A 17,565-nucleotide genomic window follows, 5' to 3' on the forward strand; every position below is an offset into this window, starting at 1 on the left:
CTGCTCTGTTCTCCTTTGCTACGCACCACTATTCACTGTCCCACCTTTGCCCACTGGCCTCCTGGCCTAGCATGCCTGGCACTGTGCTTTGTCCAGATGTTCCTCTGCCTGCAGAGGTGTATCTCTAGGGAGCCAAACAGCTTATTCCTTCACCCCAGCTCCTCTGCTCAAGCTCACCTGTGAGTGGAGACAACAACCTCTTCCCTGAGTCATCTCCTCTCCTACTTCTCTTTAACTTAGAACTGGCCATCTCACACACCAAGCTACTCCCTGCCCCCTTCCTCCCTACCTCTTTAAGGAAGTTGGTCTATTGTAACGGAAAGGAAGCTAAGTGAGGGCATGTACTCTTGCCTAGTGAGTAGTGTCCTACAAATTAGAAGAACTGTCTGGAGAACTCACTAGCTATTTGTTAAGTGATGTGGACACCACCAATGTTCTTTCGTAAACACAGTGTTGCTTCACATGTTGGTAAAATATTTCAAATTCAAGTTACTGCCTACTATAAGAGAGGCCTTTTTCTTCAAAATATGAAAAATTTGCAAAGGACATGAAACAACATGAGAAAAAGCACAGGGTCCCAGTGCCCCTTGCCTGGCTGGGTACACGTGGCCTGTGACCTGCATTTGGCCCAACAGCACTAGGACTCAGCAGGGTTGGGGGCGGGGTGAGATTATCACTTGCCATCCATGAAAGGCCTTTTTGAAAAACAAATTATAAATGGATAGATTATGATTGATGAAGCCAGCATTAGGGTAATACTATCAGAAAGATTTTCTATTTCTGTCCTTTGTCAAGAGGTCAGATGCTAACCATGTTAGAACCAAACACAAGGCTTTATCAATGCTTCATGAGAAGTTAGTTTCGATTATCTTGCTGTGTGTAGCCAAATTAAGCCAGTGCTTGCTTGCTGTGCAAACAAAGCATTTAGAATTTACTAAGATGTCTACAAGAAGTGATGACATTATATTCCAGGTCTTTTTCTAATGAGGCCAGATTTCAAATTCTACAACTCATCAGTGAGAGAATTCTGTCATTGTGTTGGTATCTTGATCATGGTGTCACAGCACATAAGCAGCTGTATGTGTCAGTGTCCACAACAGCAGCGACAGCACCAAGTGCAGCAGTACATTAGGAGTGCATCGGACAGGACAAAGCACAGAGCAGAACGGCAGGTACAGACTGTAGGAACTTGTGTAATCACTACAAATAACAGCACATCAGTTTACAGTTAGAACACAAGCTATAGAAGATCTATAGACACGTCTGTGTCCATGCGTCAGACAGCTGTCTGGCTTCGCATTTAAAGACCAATGATGCCTTACCTCTCATATAATTATTTTTTCTTTTCATTACCTTGCATTTTTAATGACAGCTTGAAAGAAGGAGGAGGAGAGAATGTTCATGGATATAGAATCCTAATCCACAGAGAGGAAGGACTTCTACCACAGTGAATGCTGTTTCTCTGGGATATATGCCATTCTCTTTTTGTACATGGGGCTTATGAAAAAGAACTCATGTGACTAACTGGAGATAATCCTGGTGTGTATTATAAATAGAGCAGAGAGCTCGTGCACACACACACACACACACACACACACACACACACACACACACACGTACACACAATGATAAACCTATTTCAGAGGAACTAAAGCCTACAGGAACTACGCAATTAGCATTCAGAAAATTTAAATTAGCATTCAGAAAATTTAACAAAACACTGAATGAATGGTAGTTGTCATCATAGAATTTAGAGAGGATATAAATCCTTTTGCATCACACTGTATAGGTTCTTTCTTTTATAGAAACACATACCAAATAAATGTACCTTTGGCAAAACTTAGAGCCAGGTAGCAAGCTGGTGACGTTTAGTGCTAAATAACTTGGTTTGCCAGCTTTCTACAGGTCAGTGTGATCACTCTGTATCAGCAGGCGGGGACCCTGGCCAGAGCAGAGAATCTGTGCTGTGCAGGTCGGCTTCAAGATGGAGAAATGCAGGAGAGTGACCCTGAGGGTGGCAGCCGTGGTGTAGCCACACTTGGTGACATCTTTGCTTTTTAGGAATTCATAGAGGCAGCACTAACACAGAAGCAAAACTGGCTGCTTCAGACATGCCACAGATCTATCACCCAGCTGATGCATGAGAAAGCTCTTTCTTTAAGCTTTCCAAAGTTGCTTCAAGGAAGACCAGAGGGGGAGACTCTTGAAGCTACCCACTGTGGCAGACAGCAGAGACTGGGGAATAGAAGGTCCCTAAATATCCACCATACTGGAAAAGATTAGTTTACAAATCTTCCTAATTAGTAAGATGATAGGAATTTGGTTTCAAACCTAGGTAGGAGAAGCCTCAGTTGGTAGTCAGTTGGTAAAGTGTTTGCCTGAGTTACATCCTTAGGACCCCAAATAAAATTGCCAGTACCACAGTCAGGTTATTCAGGGCACCTTTGCCCATAATTAGCCGCAGATTCAAAAGGCATAAGGTTTATGTCACTGACCCTGGGTGAGTGGAGCATGCATCCTAGTGGACACATTATTCTAATTTGGGTTGGGTTTTTTTTTAAATCAGTCTTTTAAAGCTCACTGACTTCTAAATGTGGGAGAAGGTTTATTCTCAGGGGGAGGGAGGGGAGGAATCCAAGTGGCAATACACCTTAGAAAAATAACCGTAACAATCTCTCAAGTAATCCCATTCGCAGGAAATCTAGAAATGTCCCAGTGTGGCAAATTTACTGGGTTGGATGCATTGCTACCTAACACACCAAATGACTCACTGCGTATTTTCTACAGATTCAATTAAGAATTTATCATCTTGCTTAATTAGTCTCTACAAATCGTAATTACCTGGTGGTTTCTTGCCCAGATAATTATTAGCTTTTACTAGGCCCCAAATCCTTAGGCAGGATATTTGGGAATTTGTCTTCAAAAGCAGGACCTGCCTTTCTATTCATTAGGCAGGTTTGAAATAAGACTACTGATTTTGGGAGCATATAAACTACTCCAATGAAGAATGGCCAAAGTTGTATCTATAATGTCACTACTCATTGTCTTCTTAAAATATAGAAAAATGTTTTAGCATCTAATAAACATACAAAGAGGCATTCCATGCCATTATATTGGAGAACTGTAAGTTAAAATTATAAAAATATTTTATTTTATGTCCAGTAAGATGACTGTAATTAAATACAACAACAGGAGTCATGTGTGGGTGAAGGCACAAGGGACATGAGCTGCAGCACTCTGTGATGCACAGTCACTATGAAAGACATGTCAGTAGTTTGATGAAATGTTAAGTAGAATTTACTCTGGGTGCAAGTCCACCATTCCTGGGTATCTACTATAAAGAAATAAAAGTCCGTCATCTACTGGAAACTTGTATGATAGAAAAATGATATTATGTCAATGTCCATAGCAGCCGTACCAATACAGCCAAGACCAGAAACAACTCCAGTGTTCACTAACTGCCTCATGGAATAATAATACTGACTGAATCACTTATAATGTGAGGTCACTGCACACACAGAGCACAGCAAGGACATGAGTAGGAAGACTCACGGACAGTGATAGGAAAGCCAAATGTTAAGAAGGTAATCGTAGGAGATAAAAGCTAATCATGGCTGCCTATGCAGCTGAGAAAGAGAGGTTCTGGAGTGAGGCACACTATCCAGCAGGCCACACTGTTCAGGAGGAAGATGCTATCTGTGTGGGGGTTGTTTTCTTTGGGGGGGGGTGGTCAGGAGATTATTTTGTCTTTACTTTTTAAGAAGTACTTTTAAGTTATTGTGGATTTTTTTTGACTATTTTCTTCAAATTTCAGGACCCAGTATTTCATTAGATTGTTGTTTTACATTTATTGACACATGTGCACATGATTTGCCAAGTGTGTGAATAGACAGAGGACAACTTGCATGGGTTGGTTGTCTCTTTTCATCTTGTGGGTTCTGGAGAGCAAACTCAGGCTGTCTGGCATGTACGGCCTTTCGCCTGCTGAACCCTGTGCTCATTACAAACACTCTTTCCAGCCTGAACTACTTGTAATTTTATAAACACTGTTCAAAACAAAGAAGCTTTAGTGATGGCCTGACCATCAGTGTTTGTATTCTGGTTTTTGTTGTTATTTTGGAGTTTTGGTTTTTTGAGATAGGATTTCACTGTGTAGTGCCGGCTGTCCTGAAACTCACTCTATAGACCAGGCTGGCCCTGCAATCGGAGATCTGACTGCCTCTGCCTCCCGAGTGTTGGGATTAAAGGGTTGGACTGTATCATATGTGGATACCTTTGCCTAACCTACACCCACAACACTGCTTCTTACATGATTTCTGGAGAGTTCACAGTTGTGGGCTTTGTACTCAGGTGGATGCTCTGTCTGGGCTGCTATTCAGTATGGAGTGAGGGGAGGCTGATGCTGCATACAACCACTAACATTTCTAGCACCCACTTGTCCATCACTGTTTTATAAAAGGCAAGGGTTTTTTCTTCTACAAGCCCTCTTTCACAGTATCTCTGTAGTCAAATACATCAGTAAACTGACCAGAATGAGCTGTGGGCAGAGAGGACCACAGGAAAAGGCAAAGCAGTGACGATCAGGTTTTACTGTGGGTCAATTGCCCCAGGGCAGTCTGGCTGCTCAGCCAGTCCACTGCTTTCTGCTTGTGGGTTTGGAAGCTTCAGTGCAGACTCGAGCTCATGAGCAGCCACCCTTCTGCCTGTTGCTATCATTTTGGTTCTTACAGCACAGACAGCACCTTGCTACCGAGTACGCTGTCTGGCTGTGCTCCAATTTCTGAAGAGCATCATACACAGGCTTTCTCTACATTTTGCAACAATAAATTTACTACACCAGAGTAGTTCATTGCTGTTTCTCTTTGGGGTCTGTTGATGATGATCCAAGACAAAGACTTGTGAAAACTGAAGGAGGTGCCAATACACTGAGTTTCTCTCTCCTGACTTCTTTCCTTTTTATGAAGTTTGATCAAATCATTGCAATGAAGAGGCATTCTTGGATAGATGATTGCTTTCTGAATGCTAAATCTAGATGTCTCTATGCTTTTCACAACCTACCACAGTCAACGAGCACTCCTAAAGAGACATCAGGCCAGTAGGGTGGATGATACAATGGAGGCCACTTTCCAGTCTTTATCTCCTGCAGGAGAACGCTCACTTTTACTAACCTGTCTACTCAAAGTTTTACTTTTTAAAAAATGTTTCACATTTTAACTAAGAATACAAACCCTTTTTCTGAAGCACCTTCTCAGCTCATGAAATGTGTGGCACAGAGAAAGACATGTTGCCAGTAGGAAATGTGACTTTGTCTGGAATTTGGAAACAGCAGTGGCCTCTACAAGCTGTCTACAACGTCACATGTCAAGAGTACCATATGCATTTCCTAGTATTGAGTCAGTTTGCTTTTGTGTAGACACTGCTGCATTAGGGAATATGCAACTCAGTAGATATACAGGTAATTACTCCCTTTTCCTCAGCTCATGTTACCCCAGTGTGCTTGCTGTCTATCAGTGAATGGCCAGTGAATGGCTTGCATTAAATAAAAAAAAAAAAAAAATCCTAAGGATGAAAAGGGAAATGAGTAAAATCACTAACCTAGAAACAGAGCTGTGGTGATCTCGGCACTTCAGAAAGGGAGGTGACACAGAGGTGGTGGGAAAGGAGACAACAGAAATGGTGGCATTTTGGCTATAGTAAGACTAGTGAGTTTTTTTTTTTTTTTTTTTTTTTGTTCTTGGATCTTGGTTCTGCTATTTACCAGCCCCATTGCCCTAAATAAGTAAGTAAACAGTCTGGCCTCCATGTTTCCTGTCTTCAATGGGGACACTTTATAATGTTCAAAAGAGAAATCAAATCAGGTACACTGCCTGACACAGCGAGGGCACTTACTGGCCATGCCACACAAGAGCTGCTATTCTGCAGCAAGTACAGCAAAGACTCTGGCCCAACAACTTCTGGCTCCTTTTCTGGATTCAGTGATTTTGGGTAATTTAGAGTAAACCAGTCTGCACATGTTTACAGAAATAAAACTACATTCCTTCACTCAGTAAGTGTTTACCATTTAGCTGTCAGTAGGTATGGTCTGTACCGAATCGTACAATGCCATTGTGGAACGATGTGACATGCATAAGCCGAGAAGTGTATATGCTGCTTAAGTGTAAACATAAATACTCATCTACTGTTGGGGACTATGCACAAAACCTATAGAATGCACATGCTGTTCAAAAATCAGATAATAAAATAAACAAAAGCACCATATCACATAATGGTCTGAAGCAGGGTCTCACTATGTAGCCTTTGCTAGCTTGGTCCTCACAGGAATTGGTCTGTCTCTGCCTGCTAGGATTAAAAGGCACGTGTCACCATGCCCAGCCCTAATGTGGTGCTTTTAGGTGTAGGATTATTATAACAGCAATGATTGCCCAAAATGAAGTATATCAAGACTGGATATTTCTTAAAGATGGAAAATACAGCTGTGAGATAAGACAGCTGTTACTAAGAGTGAGGTATCCAGTAGAGTGTGCGAAGGGCCTAGAGAGCTGCTCCTTAGGACTGCACATGGGAACCATCTATAGCAGGCAGAGAGGCTGGAAGGCAGGTTAGAAACACAGGAAGTAGGTTAGTTTGCTGTGCTGGTTGGGTGGGGTGGGAAGCTGGGAAAACAGGGTGAAATACTAACAGGTTGGGGGTTCTTTATGGAATGACAACATGCTACCAAATTGACTGTGGCGAGGGTTCTACAGGTCTGAACAGGCCAAAACCCACTGTTGTTAAACTGCTCAATTTGTGAATTATTCAGTATGCCAATTATGTATCAGTAATACTTACTCTTCTCAAAAGAGGACTGCACGATGCATGACTCCTATCATGCTGTGTGGAAATTATGTGGATTCTGACTCAAAATCAACTGCCAACATGAGGGAACAGATGTATGAGACAGGTGAAGGGACTCAGGAGTGAGCAGACAGGGCTAAAGATGTGCTTGTTAAGCCTCGGTCTTCACTGTCAAGACTCTTAAGATTATTAGTACACTACAGTATGTCTCTTCTCCAAGAATGATAACCACACCAAGATGAAAATCTCATTAACTGGGGAGAATGGATATAAAATCCCTACAGGCAGATAGTATTTAGACATGCATGTGAACACCGGGACTCTGCCATGTGCCTTTCTGAAATGCATTGAGACAGGAGCTTCCTTCCAGAGTAGGTACATTACAACACGAGGTGTGTGGTTCCCAGCACAAACGTCCCATGTATAAAAACACTCCAAGCTTTCTCCTCTCGTGAGTATTTCCAGGAGTGAGAAAAGTACGGAGGTACATTTGTTACAGTAGACAAGAATAAGGAAAGGACATTTATTTCCATTCAGAATGTGTGAGATTAGTCAGCACATGCTTGTCCAGTTGTCTCCTCCTGTAGGAACACACAGAACTGGACTATCACCCTATCAACCTTCCTCAGAGAAGTCTGCCTTACAACAAAGGATCTGAGCAGAAGAGTACAGCAGAATTCGACCACGGCTTCTTAGGTTTTAACCTTGTATTTACAGATGTTAAAGACGCTTGGCAATAGATAAAAACAAACAAGCAAAACAAACAAACAAACCAACCCCCCCCCCAAACACACACACACAAAAGATGTGAACTTCTTTTCTGTTCTAGTAGTAACCAATTTTCTTACCATCCTGTTGATCCGCACAAAGTCTTCTGGCTTCTTGGCCCAGGGGGGCAGGTCCACATCATTCACCACCACTTCATCCTCCCTCACACCCAGATGGTACCCATTGCTGTTGACAAACATCTCTGGTAGGTAGTAGAACTCTGGAATTAGTTCCTGTGCAGAAAAAAGATGTAGCTCATTAGCTAGCTGGTAAAATCAGTTGAACAAAATGGTTAATTTTTTCCAACTATAAAAGGAGACAAATCCCTGACCTAATTTTAGCCCTTATATTCTCCATTTAAAAACAATTAGGAATCCAGGAAGATGAAACATTTCCTTAAACAGTTCACTTTATTATCCTTTTCTCTCTGTGAATGCTAAGAAATAGGTGCACAGGGCGGAGGGCCTGCATGGCTCAGCAGTGGAAAAGTTCTTGCTCAGAATGCTGGGGAGGCCCTAGGCTCAATCTTTAGTAAAGCAAGGAAACACAGGAACAAACACTGTGAGAAATGAGCACAAAGTAGCAGCAGTTGACAGCAGTGCCAGCACATGACTGCATGAAGCTGCAACAAGCCTATGCTGCTCAGGGACCTCTTATGTATGATAACAAACTACCCCAGCCAAAAGGTCACAGCCAGGCCTTGTTAAAAAAAAAAACACAATACTTGCTACTTTTGATTTTTATTATTGTGCCAACTATAATACATATATTTATAGAATTCATCACTTTACTTTTAAATTACAAAATAATTTCTGAATCCAATGCTGAGGTTGGAACCTTGTACTTGGCACCTGCCAGGCCAGTACTCAGCAGAGTGACACCCAAGCTCCAACCAACTTATTTTACACCCACTACTGAATACAACAGGGCCCATCCTTACATTATAATCAAGTTTCAACATAACTGTGGATAAGTTGGTTATAAAGATGAGTTATTTTACTATATCTGAGTGGCATAAATACCTGGACTCAAGATGAACCGAAGTATTAGTGTTAGTTTTATGCCTCCTTAGAATATATCTGAATAGAAAAAAAATCTTTTTGAAGATCTTAAAAGTTTTGTTTTTTTACTATTTTTAAGTAACCAGAAAAGTTGAAAAATAAATAAAATGACAATGGTTTACAGGTGTGCTATATACTATATACTGTATACTATATACTATATACATCCTTACATTTCAAGAGGAGGGTTAGATTAGCTTTACATTACATCGTAAAAAGCACAACAGTAATTCATGTTGTAGGACCCATGCTTACAGAATACTGCCTGAAATAGGAATCTTAGCATGGTCACGTCCAGAGATGCATAGGGAAAATGTAAAACCACCAGATAAGAATAGCTGGGCAGTGGTGGCGCACGCCTTTAATCCCAGCACTTGGGAGGCAGAGGCAGGCAGATTTCTGAGTTCAAGGCCAGCCTGGTCTACAGAGTGAGTTCCAGGACAGCCAGGGCTACACAGAGAAACCCTGTCTCTAAAAACCAAACTGCCCCCCACCAAAAGAAGTCTTGCAATAGATGGGGCCTCAGTTTTCTAAAAACATAAGAAAGACACATGGGTTTTTCCTTTATGTGTCTTCCATTAAACGTAATGCAACTCTTCCACCCAGTGTCTATCTTAGCAAGACTCTGTATGAAGCTGATTGAGACTAAGTCTTCTGGTTGTAAATGACAGGGAGGGAATAACTATATTCATTTTCTCTGGAACTACGGAAACATAATAAGGTTTACATGAAGGAATTTTCTAGATAAAGGGAGCTAACTTTATTAAAAATTAGTTTTCTTATATTGAACCATTTAGATAGAACTCTTTCTAAAATCCAGCACAGACTTCTCAGACATTTACTTTTTCTTGGAGCAAAGGTTTGAGTTCCAGGCAGTGTGATGAGTCCTGGGCAAACAATCATGGCCCAAGTATCTAGTCAGTCAGGTCAGGAGCTGAGATATAAACAGTTCAAGACCATCATGTTCTAGGAGACAGCAGAAAAGAGAGAGCATGGAATTTTGCATGGATCCAGAAACACTTCATTGGTAATTACAGTGGAAGGGGTAGGAGACCATCAGGAAGTTTTGTTAAAGAGGGGTAAGACACTTGAGTAAGGAGGGAGGGTAGAGGACAGTGGGGTAGATCAGAGAGGAGAGGTGCTGTGGGGGTGGGGGTGGGCAAAAGCTGGGTTGTTTATCAACTAATTTTAAAGAATGATGGCCATGACTGACTACAGAAAGATCTGGGTAACAAAGTTTAAGCGGGGCTTGGAAGGGAAGGACAGGGGTGCCCTGTGCCTGAGCACCAGCAGGAGGGAAAAGGGAGGGGGACAGCAAGGGCAGAGCAGGAGGAGTACTGAGCAAGGTCACACAGATGCTGAGAAAGGGAGAATTCCAGTTAGGTTGCATATGTGAAATAGAATCTCAAAGAAAGACCTAAGTGTAGAAAGAGAAAGAGAGAAGGGCTGAATGAAAAGCTGTAAGGTGAGCAAACATGCTTACTGTCAGCCACGGCAGTGCTGTAGTCTAGGCACAGTAGAAAGGGTAATGTCACAAGCTGGCCATTCCCAACAACAAAGCAGAGCACACAGGCAAGGGGCTGCTGTTCAACAGTCCCGAGAGCTGGGATGGGAGCGAGCCGTATGAAGCCGTGATACCAGGGCCTGGAAGATAACCCTGTGGCAAGGACCATCCCTTCTCTTCCTCGTCCAGCCTAGCAGGATGTACTCAGAAAGCAGACTCACCTACACTGCTGGAAGGAGCACTGAGAGTTTGAGATCTGAAGGAACTGCTCACATTTCCAAGAGTGGTGACAGTCACTAGACAGAGGTGTTTTAAGTAGGTATCATGAAATGTCTGACTTTGAATAGCTTATTGGTAAAGAGTAATTGTGATAGAGTTGTCTGGATAAGAAACTGGGGCAGTTTAGTGGTTCTGATAGAGAAGGAGGGATAAAGTCACAGAAGTCTAGGGAGAGGTAGCTGACGCAGCAGAAAAAAATTGAAGTTTTATGCCTGTTCATTACTTTGAAATATTGTCTGAATTAGCCAATTTTAGTGAAAGTTAGTATGTAAATGTAGGGTACTGGTATCATCACCTCACATTTATACCAATATTATTTAAGATTTGTTTATTTTAATAATAATATAAAGACACAGTGAGCATCACCACTGAGGTCTAGCTGGTTTTGTGCAATGACATCTTTATCTCTTGTCCCAGACCAGGAATCAAGGGGCCACTTGATCTTAAAGCTGAAGGTCTTACCAGGTCTTACTATTTCCTGCCATGATCCTACATGTGTTTTCTCAGTGTTAACAAACACTTCATGGGGTGAAAGTCTTACCAGTCCATTTTATAGATGTGAACATAGATGCAGATAAGGTAAAAATTTGCCCAGCCAAGCTTCCCAGGTGTCCTGTGGCATGGAGCCCAGCTATCCTGGTTGAGCCTGCATTCTGATTGCATATCATGAAGGAACTGCTTTATATTTGTAAATTTGGGAGTGGCCTTTTACATAGAAATTACTGAAACAGAATGAAAAAAATGTACTGTCCTAGTAAAGGCTTAACATGTGAGGTACTGGCATTGGGGCTAGGGAGCAGGCTGGGTTGGGTGTTACTGTGTGTATGTGGGGGGGGGGTGGGTGTCTACAGATTGCTGAGAAACAAGAAGACAAGCAGTGGTGCAGTGAAGGGAAGGTTAACAAGGCTGCAGCCTGAAGTCCCTTCAAAGGACACAAATGAACTCATGTCCAAGGACCTCTCTAGGCAGAATGCTTAAAGTGACCGGGGGTGTATGGACAGGATCCGATGAAGGATAAGGACGAACATGTTCTAGCCTGAGACAGTGGTTTTAGAAATACAAAGGTCTACATTAAGATGGCAAAACATTCTCAAAATAACCATCAGGCAAAGGGACCTTGGCCCCACTTCCTACAAGCAAGCAGGCAGAAAAGTCTTCGACTGCAAGGAGAGGCAATGAATGAAAACGACTGACTCTGAGGGCAAAGCCAAGGCCCCAGAGGATTGAGAGAGTCATGGGGCACAAGGAGCAGCTGAGCAGACCCTGCTGGCTTTGGTCTCCTTTCTACCTGCCTGTGTGAGGGCTTTTGAAAATCTCCTAGTGTCTGGGGAACTCCTTTCCAAAACAAGCTGCTTCGAGCACTTAGAGAGCCAACCAAAAGCAGGGCACAGCTGCTCCGCTTCCATACAGACACGCTAGACAAAGCTCACCATCGAGGATAACTGGCCTGCTCACTGCACACACCCTCACTGCTGTTAAAGGGCATCTATTTAAGGAAAAATCCAAGGAGTTTAAATTTTGCTAAATGAAAACAGTACAGAAAGACACAGCATATTATTAAAGAAATGGCAAAGTGGATATTATAACAAGCATTTTGTGTCTGCAAATGTGATTTCTAGTTTATTTTAACAGCTATACTAAAACCCCATGGTACAGTTAATAGTAGTATATGCGTTCTGTCAAAAATAGGAAAATATCCTCAAACACAATTTCTAATTTATAAGCTTATGACAAGTTCAAGCTGCTGAGAAATTGGACTGGAAAGTATGTCTTAGGATGATAGAAGACCACTATTAACACTATCATAATTGTGTACCTACTGCATCAAATCTGACATTTCAGTTTAATATATTTTGCTGAGAGCCGTACCATTTTATGGCTTCCTGGTGAAATCAAATCTAACCCAGACGTTTTCACTTTCCTAATATAATTCACTGTGAGGTTTTAAAGCTGCCAGCGCTTTTCTATCCTTTTCCCAAAAGATTGATGCTTGGGCATCTGCTAATTCCACGAGAGCTCATAATGGGTCACTGAGGCAGTGTGAGCACCTCCATTAACTGCATTAATTTACACTATGTCACCTTAATGACACTGTGTCACAGCACCTTTTCTAACATCTACATAGCCATTCAGAAAGTAACATAACAACTTCGGAAGGTATTACGGAAAATTAGTGTAAGAACATCTCTAAGTGGAATATCTCTGCTAGCAGGGCACGGCTGAAGGAAAGAAATTTAAAATCAAAATACAATTTGACTCCACTCCTGGGGCCTCTCCTCAGAAGTCACTTGGGCAGCTCCCCTTCCTACCCAGCTTGGGTTCATTAGCACAGGAAGAGACTGACATTAATGGAGAGAGGCAGAATAAAACCATCTACCACATTCTCAGTTTTTCCTGCAAGGTTGTCTAAGTTAGTAGATAGTGCAGAGATAGTTTTCTTCTTTGGAAACAAAACCACATTTCCCTAAAAACAAATCAGCTGCTATATACAGAGTAGAGACAAGAAATAAAGATCAGTGCTCCAGTAGTTAGTGGGATTATTATTCTTAGTAACTCACTCTTCCCTGCTAAGTCAGTCATTATTTTAGAGTGAAAAATGCCTTAATCAATGCCTGGAATCAACTTTTAAAAGTTTCAACTCACCACTAATTATTTTTAAAGACTCCATATAGTCTAACATTTTGTCATAAGACCCACATTCTGGTGTTGTAACAGAAAACATCCGAACATATGTGCACATATGTGATTGGTAACACACACACAGACACACACACACTATACAAACTCACAGGTATGCACACAAAAATGAAATAGAAGCCATAGTGCTTCTTTTTCTTTCTTTTTCTTTTTGATTTCTTTGAGACAGGGTTTCTACATGTAGCCGTGGAATTTGGAATTTACTCTATAGACCAGTCTGGCCTCAAACTCAAGAGATCTGCCTGCCTCTGTCTCCTGAGTGCTGGGATTAAAGCTACTATCCAGTATGCCTGGCTTCTGTCTGCAATTTCAAAGATTGTTTTCTACCATTCAGAAGGCACTAGACCAACATCCCAAATAGGCAAACAACATGAGTCACCTTTTGGTCAGTAAGTGCAGCAAAGTGCTGTGCGGCTATGGAAAGGCAAGGGAACTCACGAGGTGGTGCTGCCCATGCTCGGGTGGGGACTGAGAGGCAGTGCTGCCCATGCTCGGGTGGGGACTGAGAGGCAGTGCTGCCCACACCCGGGTGGAGACTGAGAGGCAGTGCTGTCCACGCCCAGGTGGAGACTGAGAGGCAGTGCTGCCCATGCTTGGGTGGGGACTGAGAGGCAGTGCTGCCCACGCCCGGGTGGAGACTGAGAGGCAGTGCTGTCCACGCCCGGGTGGGGACTGAGAGGCAGTGCTGTCCATGCCCGGGTGGGGACCAAGAGGTAGTGCTGCCCACACACGGGTGGAGACTGAGAGGCAGTGCTGCCCACACCCGGGTGGGGACTGAGAGGCAGTGCTGCCCACGCCCGGGTGGGGACTGAGAGGCAGTGGTCTCTCTAGAGCAGCAGCAGCCACACTACTTCTTCCAACGGGATGACTTGCGGGTGGGGAAGGAGCAGCATAACATATGGCTTTAGGGAGGGAACTGTCATCACTAGGGATGATGGTTTGATAATATGTTTAAAAATTAAACACGCAGATGGCCTTGAGCCACTGGCCCCATTATTAAGAGTCACCCTTTGCAAATACATACAAGGTACACAGAGCTCCATTCCAGGATGCTCCTTCAGCTTTGACCTTCACAACTATAATAGAGGATATTCCAGGACACAGAGGTACATTTCTGTGTGTGAACATGCAGCCTTCCTGAAGAAAGAAACCCCAGAATATAAACACACAGTATGCAAGGGAAAGGGTGCTGGTCAGGGAGGACTGACGAAGCAGTCTACATAATGTCAAGGCAGCGAAATGCGCTGCTTATAAACCAATTAAGTGTGTGGTAGAGTATGGGGGCTGGGGTCCAGTATGGCTGCAGAGAGGCTGTTTAGTGACTGAAATGCAACTTGCTGAGGTGTCTGATAATTAAAGCACTGACCCAGTTTCTTAGGACGGAGAGAAAAGTTGAGAAGTGTGTTTACATCAATAAATTACAAATGACTGTCTTCACACATGTGTGGGCATGTGAGGGTGGACCTCTGAGTTAAGTAAAATGCTGAGTCTTTGTTGTTATGATGCTAGGAATAGAGAGGATGTATTTCCACTTGAAACAGTTTGACAAAATGAGGATACAGCTCTGGCTTAAGATGGTAGTCTTCAACTATATAAAAGAATATTTAACTTCCATAAAAATTGATCATCAGGTGATTTTGTAAACACGAAGCCCATGGAGTGCATTCCAGCTTCCAGTTTTTGTCTTGTTCTCCAGGTACGTTAAACAAGAGTGGGCCTCCCCCTATTTCCTCAGCAGCCAGTGTGAATGATGCCCTATGGATATTTTAGATTAGGGTTTAGAGAAGTCAAGACTGACAGGTGTGGCTACCACATATAATTCAGCAGGGCTTCAGATGAAACCTTGCTTTTTCTAAATGTAAATACTCTATGCATAAATTAAGACTGGCTCTCATTCCCCCCAATAGAACAAGCAAAATGTGGATATGTTACATTCTGCTTCCACTTCCTTTGTGACCTGCTTTGTAAGAGAAGTGAATGCAGAGCTTACGTGCACTCAAACATTCTTCTCTGTCTGCCGACACTGTATTGCTCTGTATACATGTTCTGGGCAGCTACAGATACGCAAATCAAACAGCTGAGTTTAACTGGCTCCTTTCGGAAGGACTAAGTCCTAAACTCAGTGACATCTGACAGTTTTGCACCGAGTGGCAGTGGAAGGGAAAAGCTCTATAAAGAAAAAGGGCTTAAAATGAGAAACTTTACCTATGTTATAACTGATCATGTGATCTCACTATCAGAAAGGGAGAGAAAAGAGAAAGCACATTTTCCTCATGCATCAATCAAGACCATATATATAATCCTTTTCTTTTTCTTAAAAAAAGAACACATATAAACAATTAACAAATGTTTGTATTTAATAATAGTTAAGGTGTACCAATTGTAAGATTGTTTGCTCTCTTTTTGAGCATTGTGTATGCTGGTTTAATCTAATATGTATTGTTGCACAGTATCCCCAGGCAGTCAAGTAAAGGGTAAGGCTGTACAGAAAAGCCTGCATTTTAAATGGGTCTTGTCATTAATGCTTTATTAATTGCCCCAGGCTACACGAACCCAAAGCTGGGCCAGATATAATACTATGACACATTAAGGTCAGATCCAATTCCCACTGTGTTTTATGCAATGGGCCAAATATTGAGTGAACAGCAGGAAAGGTAAGTTATGGGATTCTTGTCTCCATCTCCTGCTTATGCCATCTGGAATAGATAGGGATTTGTGAAATAATAAAAACACCTTAATGAGCCCACACTAAGAATCTTGAGTTACTTTTTGATGGTTCTTAATTGAAGTTACTGGTTATTAACAAAAACTCCTGTGCAGATGTTGGAGTACCTCCTTAAACTATAGTTAGGTAAAGCCTAGATGCCCCAGAACAATGCTTCTGTCATTCTTCTTAGTTGGACACTAGAACTAGATGATAAGATCCAATTGCTAAAGACACCATGCACCTTGATTGTATGCTTTAGAGAAATCAAGCTGTAACTGGGCTGCAAGCCTCCTCCAGCTAGCTTTCTAAGTGCTAGAAGATGCTATATGGGCTGCTGGGGAAGAAATCTGGCTGTGAACCCTAAAAGTTCCAATGCCAACCTCATCCATTGTAATGGTGGTTAGGACACTACTCTGATTGTGTTTAAGGCCCTCGCTTATTCGTGTAATTTATGGGTGGTTTCTGTCTCACTCTAGCCTGACTAGCTTCCCCCCAAAACACACCAGATACCCAGAACCCTGGTAATTCTTATAAATAAGCTGTGGGCACTCTGCTAGGCAGGGGCTGAGCTATTCTAACCTATATCCCAGCCATACCCTTGTTACTTGCCAACTGAGTCTTGCACTGTTTGCTCTGCAGCATGTGTGTCCTCTGGGCAATTTTCTCTTGGCCACGTGCTCATGGTCCATCATGCCTCATGGAGACCTCCTTCTCCTACCTCATTCCTTCTCCTCATGGTCACTGCCTGAGACCCCCTACTAGATCTCAAGTTCTGCCTTCCTCTCTCTCCTGCCCAGTCACAGGCTCTAGCCTTTTATTATCCAATCAGAGATCACTGGGGGAGGATTCTTTACATCACATTGGTCAATTCAATGTCCATGTCCAGACTGCACCCTTATTTTAGGGGTATTTCAGAGCTCAGCATCTGAATACACAGAGTACAGGACCAACCCCAACACTCACCACAAGAAGGAGTCCATAGCTGGTAATGTAAACCTTCCCAAAAGCCCACAGTGAGGAGCTTGACTCTGTTGTTAAGCAAGTGTGTGTCAAACTACCTTCTAAATGCATGTTTATATCCAAAGACAATTACTACTTCCAGCCTTAATCAGAGAAACTTCTCTTTCCAGTAAGCTTCCAGGAGGCGAAGACTCATGGCTGTACAAGGTGCTGAGAAAAAGTGAGAGTTGTGTTCAGCCTTGAATAAGGCATTTCTACCATCCCCTAAGGCTCAGGGAACACTGGGGAAGGGGGCATAGAAAGATAGGAAGAACCAGAAGGAAGGGAAAAGACTGCAAAATACCACCTTCTAGGTAACTGCAGTCATGAACTTTCAGAGGTAACCAATGACTACACCATGTCTGCACATGAATGGGCCCATCAACAGTCAGGATGGAGGAGGGTCAGTGAGCCCTACCCTTACTGCTGAATCATTTCCTATGGGTTCAAGAAAGAGGGAAAATAACTTCTTTCTGTTATGTACCCACTGTTGACCACCCCACCAGGCTCCAGTGGATATTCCCAATATACCAGTCACATAGATGGTCCTAGTTAAACTAAATGGGTCATACAACGACAACAAAAACAACAGATTTTCTTTAAGATTAGCTGCAGCATACAATTTTAGTATGCTGGAGCAAAGCTGTAATGATGTATATATATTTAAGGTGAATATATATATATATATATATATATATATATACACATATATATAT

At 42.5% G+C, this 17,565-nt stretch overlaps 1 protein-coding gene across 6 annotated transcripts in view; it reads right to left on the minus strand.

Annotated features, from left to right (window-relative positions):
• Nbea (neurobeachin) overlaps positions 1-17,565 on the minus strand; it is a 518,446-nt gene that overhangs the window by 47,713 nt on the left and 453,168 nt on the right. For all 6 annotated transcript variants that reach the window (XM_076932409.1, XM_076932408.1, XM_076932407.1 and 3 more), the window contains one exon: positions 7,683-7,835. In XM_076932409.1, coding sequence (XP_076788524.1) covers positions 7,683-7,835 — 153 coding nt within the window. The remainder of the gene's footprint in view (positions 1-7,682; positions 7,836-17,565) is intronic.

The sequence above is a fragment of the Arvicanthis niloticus genome, chromosome 4 (genome assembly GCF_011762505.2).
Source record: "Arvicanthis niloticus isolate mArvNil1 chromosome 4, mArvNil1.pat.X, whole genome shotgun sequence".
NCBI classification, from domain to species: Eukaryota; Metazoa; Chordata; class Mammalia; order Rodentia; family Muridae; genus Arvicanthis; species Arvicanthis niloticus.